Source organism: Condylostylus longicornis, unplaced genomic scaffold (assembly GCF_029603195.1).
Source record: "Condylostylus longicornis isolate FDR11 unplaced genomic scaffold, ASM2960319v2 ptg000083l, whole genome shotgun sequence".
Lineage (NCBI taxonomy): Eukaryota > Metazoa > Arthropoda > Insecta > Diptera > Dolichopodidae > Condylostylus > Condylostylus longicornis.
The window spans coordinates 1,861,136-1,866,343 of NW_026578051.1; the positions used below are offsets into that span (position 1 = coordinate 1,861,136).

At 21.4% G+C, this 5,208-nt stretch overlaps 1 protein-coding gene across 3 annotated transcripts; it reads right to left on the reverse strand.

The window, feature by feature from the left end:
• Positions 1 to 1,050: 1,050 nt before the first annotated feature.
• On the reverse strand, positions 1,051 to 4,927 carry LOC129613381 (transport and Golgi organization protein 11). Of its 3 annotated transcripts, none has more exons than XM_055527414.1 (3): positions 4,385 to 4,927; positions 3,469 to 4,303; positions 1,051 to 2,674 (listed from the first exon to the last, which is right to left on the reverse strand). In XM_055527414.1, exon 2 carries the CDS (start codon positions 4,279 to 4,281, stop codon positions 3,472 to 3,474), a length of 810 nt encoding a protein of 269 aa, XP_055383389.1. In that variant the 5' UTR covers positions 4,282 to 4,303; positions 4,385 to 4,927; the 3' UTR covers positions 1,051 to 2,674; positions 3,469 to 3,471. The 3 variants fall into 3 exon arrangements, with proteins under 3 accessions (XP_055383389.1, XP_055383390.1, XP_055383388.1); XM_055527415.1 differs by having other exon boundaries at positions 3,469 to 4,281; positions 4,448 to 4,514; XM_055527413.1 differs by having other exon boundaries at positions 1,052 to 2,674; positions 3,469 to 4,281; positions 4,385 to 4,926.
• Positions 4,928 to 5,208: the final 281 nt, after the last annotated feature.

A 5,208-nucleotide genomic window follows, 5' to 3' on the forward strand; every position in this document is an offset into this window, starting at 1 on the left:
TATAGAATCCTTTTAAGAATTTTCATTATAAATATTCCCTAATGATTTTTCTTTAAAAAATTTATAGGAAAAATGAAGAAAAAAAATCTTGAAAAGGATGGTCATCATTCCATGTTTATTAAAATTTAAACGCAGAAAGTTTATTCAATTCATTTTTTTAGGATTGTGGTTTTTTTTGACATTAGTTGGAGCTTACAAAAAAAATATAAATTATAGTCAATGCCAAATATCTCCATGCAATGCAATATTTTATTTTAATATACGAATTTGTAAGCTAACGTCTTAAGCAAGTGTTACGCTATACGTTTACAATCCTACGGCTGTCAACTTATTCCGACATTTGTCAAATTTTCAAGACATGGCTTATAATCAATATCTGTAAAAAATGTATATATGTATATGAAAAAACAAATATATATATGTGTATATATAGCTTTCAAAGATGCACAATAAATAATTTCACTTCTTTTTGCTTCTTATCATAAACTTTTTTTGGGCACTTACTGCCTAGACTACTTAAGCATGTCTTATTCAAGTTAAACTTTCTTTTCTTTTAAGTCAACTAACTCTTGTTAAATTAAATTCAAAAATTAAAATAGTAATATTTGTTACCTATTTAAAGGAATAAAAAAAAAACAGATTAAAATTCTGTACAATTAATTTATCATAAAGCACCTTTGTATTCAAATTATTTTGATTGCTTTATGATTTATTTTAATTATTTAACAATTATTAACTTATAAATTTTTTATTTTAGAAAAACATAAGTATGTACTAAAATATGCTAAATAAAAAATTTATTTAGTATTTAATATGAAATAATTCAAATGAAAATTTATTAATTTGTTTTCTCATTTAAATCTTAAGGAATGCAACAATTTAATGAAACAATATAAAAATTTATTTTGAATACTTCAACTTGTTATTATTAGAATTTATTTTTTTATAACAAAGAAATAAAAATAATAAAAAACATTTTTTAATAATGACTGCCAGTTGTTTTTTTTTTCTTTTTATAAATTATGAACATTTTTTTTATGAAATGTTTATTTACCATATGTTTGATTAAGATTTACTAAAAAAATAACTAAAATTAACAAAAATGCGTGCATGTTTGATTTCTTTAATAGTAACTAACTTAAAAATTAAATCAATTCCAGAATTCAAGATTTGTTTTACCTGATTTAAAGGTATTTGTTTTAATATTTCTTAATAGTAAAATAAAAAATCAATTTCAATAATATAAATTTAATAATATGAACTAAGTATATATGAACTTTAACATTTTCTTAAATGTTCAGCACCTAAACAATAAATGAATAATTATTTACTTGCTTAAAGGACGATTTAATATTCTTCTACATGCATTTGTAAAATATAAAATTGTGATTTTAATGCTTTTAAAAATTAATACATTTTAGAACAATTAACAGTGATTGTTATTTGTGACCAAAAAAAAATTAAAATTATTTTTTTCTTACTCTTAAAATCAATCACATAGTATAAAAAAAATGTGTATGCAAAACAAACATTTCATTGTATTTTATTTTATGTATTTTAATTTCAACTTAAAATTCTAAATATTTTAATTAAAAATTTCTACAAAATGGTTATATTAATTACCATTTTTCAATTTCTTTTTTGTTTGCTCTTAAAATAAGTGTTTTATTCGTGTATGTATTCAATAATTTTAATTTTTTTTTATATATTTATGTATGGTAATTTTTAATTTTAATTAATCGAAAGGTAATTCGTATTACTTTTTCATTCACAACAATTCTTTTCTTTTTTTTTATTTAATTATTTTTAATTATTTTGTCATACTTTAAAATTTATAACTAAACTAAGTAAATGTGAAATAAAAACGAGAATTATGTATATATTGAAATTAAAAAAAATATAAAAAAAGAGAAATGAAACCAAAGCTATATTTAATGAATAATTAAAAAAAAATTGATAAAATAAAATTTAATGTATAATTAATATTTGGAAAATTCAATTTATATACAAAAAAAAAAATAAAGTATTTCGTTTTCTATTTATATCTCGAATTTGTTTATAATATTTTACAGGTATTTAAAAAAAAAATGTATTCATTATCATTCTTTTACTAAATCTCTAAAATTTTTTCTATTTATTAGTTTTTTAAATATTCTCTTAAAAAAACAAAAATTTGTAATGCCTCCATTTCAAATAAGCTCTAATATCATAGAGATCAGATTCATATCATTACAAAAACAACAAATAGTTAGATTTCTAATATTTATATTAATTTTTTTTATGTAAATTTAATAATTTATTATAATTAGATATTTTTTTTTTAATAAAAATCATAATCATTCTTCTTTTTTTTTTTCTTCCTTATATTTTTTTTTTTTGATTTTCTTAACCTTTGTATTTCGTAGGGTTAACTATGGAATATTACTTTTTTTTTTCTTGTAGGTAAATATTTAATAATAGTTATATATGTATATATAAAAAAAAATGAATTTCTTCTGATTGAAGTAAATATTTGATCCACTTCTGCTCCAATGTTTTTTTTCTTTATCAAATATTCAAGCAGCTTATTTATTTATGTTCTTATTTAATACAAAAAAAAAAATCAGTTAATTATTTTTCTTCTTAAAGTTGTCAATTAATTTGGTTTACAGCAAAGGCATCCAATTATCATAATCTAAAAATAAAATAAGGTAATAATTTTTAAATAACTATTGCATAAATTTCTAAAAACAACAAAATTGTTAAATACATAATATAAAAATAAAATATACAAAGACTTTTTATGTTTTTGTTAATTATTTCTAAAAATACAAATTCTCTTAAAGTACATTGAACTTTATAGCACGTTTAAAATGAATACTTATGAATGATATTCTGATAACGTTCAATTTTATAAAAATGAATTCAAAATAAATCTCGTATATACTTCCTTCAATAAATATTTATGCGTTTCATATGCAAAAAAATAGTATGATTGTTGCTTATTTCTTTATCTATTGCTAAAGAGATTATACAAGAATAATTGCATATTATATGCATATTATTCTTAATTGGATCACATCTTGTAAGAAATAGAAAATTTAATTTACAAAGCAATATTTGTATTTTTTTACGTATAACCGAGTAGAATGTAATAAAATTGAAGCATATTATTTAATTTAAAATGAAAGTATTTTATAGAAACGAACCAGCATGTTCATAATAAATCAAAATTCCTTATTCTTTATACACATTCATATGTTTTCCTATTTTTATATTTTATTTTAATTGTTGACAAAATAGATCTATAAATAGTCTGTTTTTTTTGTTGCAATTATGCTAAATTTAAAGAATTTTATTTTTTTAAAACTAAAGCAAACTTGAAAATAAAGAAATTTATTTTCAAATAATAATTAAAAAATAGGCAACTTTCATATAAAAACATAAACTATGCTCCATTTTTTGTTATTTTTTTTAAATTTTATTTACCTTTTAATTTTTGTTCAACCAGAAAATAGTTTTTAATAAAAAATATGCTAATCCCAAGCAATATATGATTTTTTCACGTTGTTGTCTTTGAACATTATCAATTTCGATTGAAAGCACCCGTCTATTTAATTTGGCTAATTGCCTTCTTAAGTACATAATTTCTTCTGATGGTGATAAATCACCAATTGGTGGTGTACCATCACGATGTGCAATAGTTGTATCATTATAATTTAATGATTTTCGACTAGAATTAGTTATCTGACGTCTTTCTGATTCATCTTCAACAGATGATGTATCATTCATATTAGAATTATTATATCCAGCATTTGGATCAAATCCCACTGTTATATGTCCATTTTGTCCTGCTCGTATATAATTAGATGAACCAAAACCATTATTTGGTTTTCCATTGTCTTCTATTGTTGGAAATACATGTTCACTTAATGTTATAACTCTTGGTGGTGTTTGTACTCTAACAAAACCTGGATCTGTTGGTAAAATGGAATTATCCAATACAATTTCACGTGGTGTTGAACGTGTTCCTAAATGCTGATCCTGGCCTATAACAACAATTCGATCTGGAACATTCATATCAATTTTATCATGATAAGTCCAAGAATTCATTATTCCATTTTGATTTGATAATAATAAATCTTCATCCGAATATTCGCCAGTTGCTTTTATTCTTTTTGGTACACGCATTTTACCACTTAATTCTTGACTAAAATTCATATCTGTAAATAAAGGTGTCGGACGATCCTCATCTGTTAAACCATTAAATTTCCGAGGACTTGTTGGAGTACTCATTGGCATCTAAAAAATTAAAAAATTTTTACTAATGAATAAAGTAGCCATGTTTGATTGCAATTTTTTTTTTTTGTTTTTCTTTTTATATAATTAGAAAGCTTTCACTCACGTAGAAATTTTTTAAAAAAACTTTTCTATAATATTAAAAATTAAAATTTTTTTTTTTGATTACGCAAAAATTATGAACTATTGAAAAAGCAGAAAAAAAAATCGTTTTGTCAAATATGTAAAAGACAAAAGAACTTTAGAACTTTGATTTTTGAATAATTTGACAGCAGCTGCTATTCTTTTGTATTATTTTGAAAATGCGGAATTCGTATAAAGTATAATGGGGTAGCGTTTTTTATCAAAATGTAAAATTGGAGTAACTGTCATCAAAAATTAAAACAGAAGCCGTTATGATAGGGATATAATTTTTTGAAGAGATTACTGTCATCAAAAGAACAATAGAATGTCGAATCTTACTTCAATTTTCCATGTTTTTCAAATAATAAAGTAATACAATGGAAAGCATTAGCCCAAGGAGAAAATTAATAGAAATTTAGTCTGTTTGAAATTGTCCATTTTTTATATGGTAGGTTTAAGCGTACATGAAGCCTATTCTCAATATAAATGTTACTTGACTTAAATCCGGTTTCACCCGAATTAATTAAACATTTTTTTTTACTTGAAATGCCATTTTTGGCTCGAAAGAGATAATTTTAAATCAACTACTCAAAAAAGAGGTAAATGATACCGAAATTCAACTTCATTTTTAATAATAATTAATTGAAAGTTGAATCAAAATAAATTATTTTTTTTTATATGATTACAACGTTTTATGATTTTATTAATTGATATTTTATTTTAGTACAACCCTGAATATTTAATTTAAAATTTATTTTTTTGACATTTCTACTATTATCGATGACATTTATTTATTCTGTTTATAAT

Bases quoted from the DNA above. Each gene is read 5' to 3' on its own strand.
- LOC129613381 (XM_055527414.1), bottom strand. From the start codon at position 4,281: ATGCCAATGAGTACTCCAACAAGTCCTCGGAAATTTAATGGTTTAACA.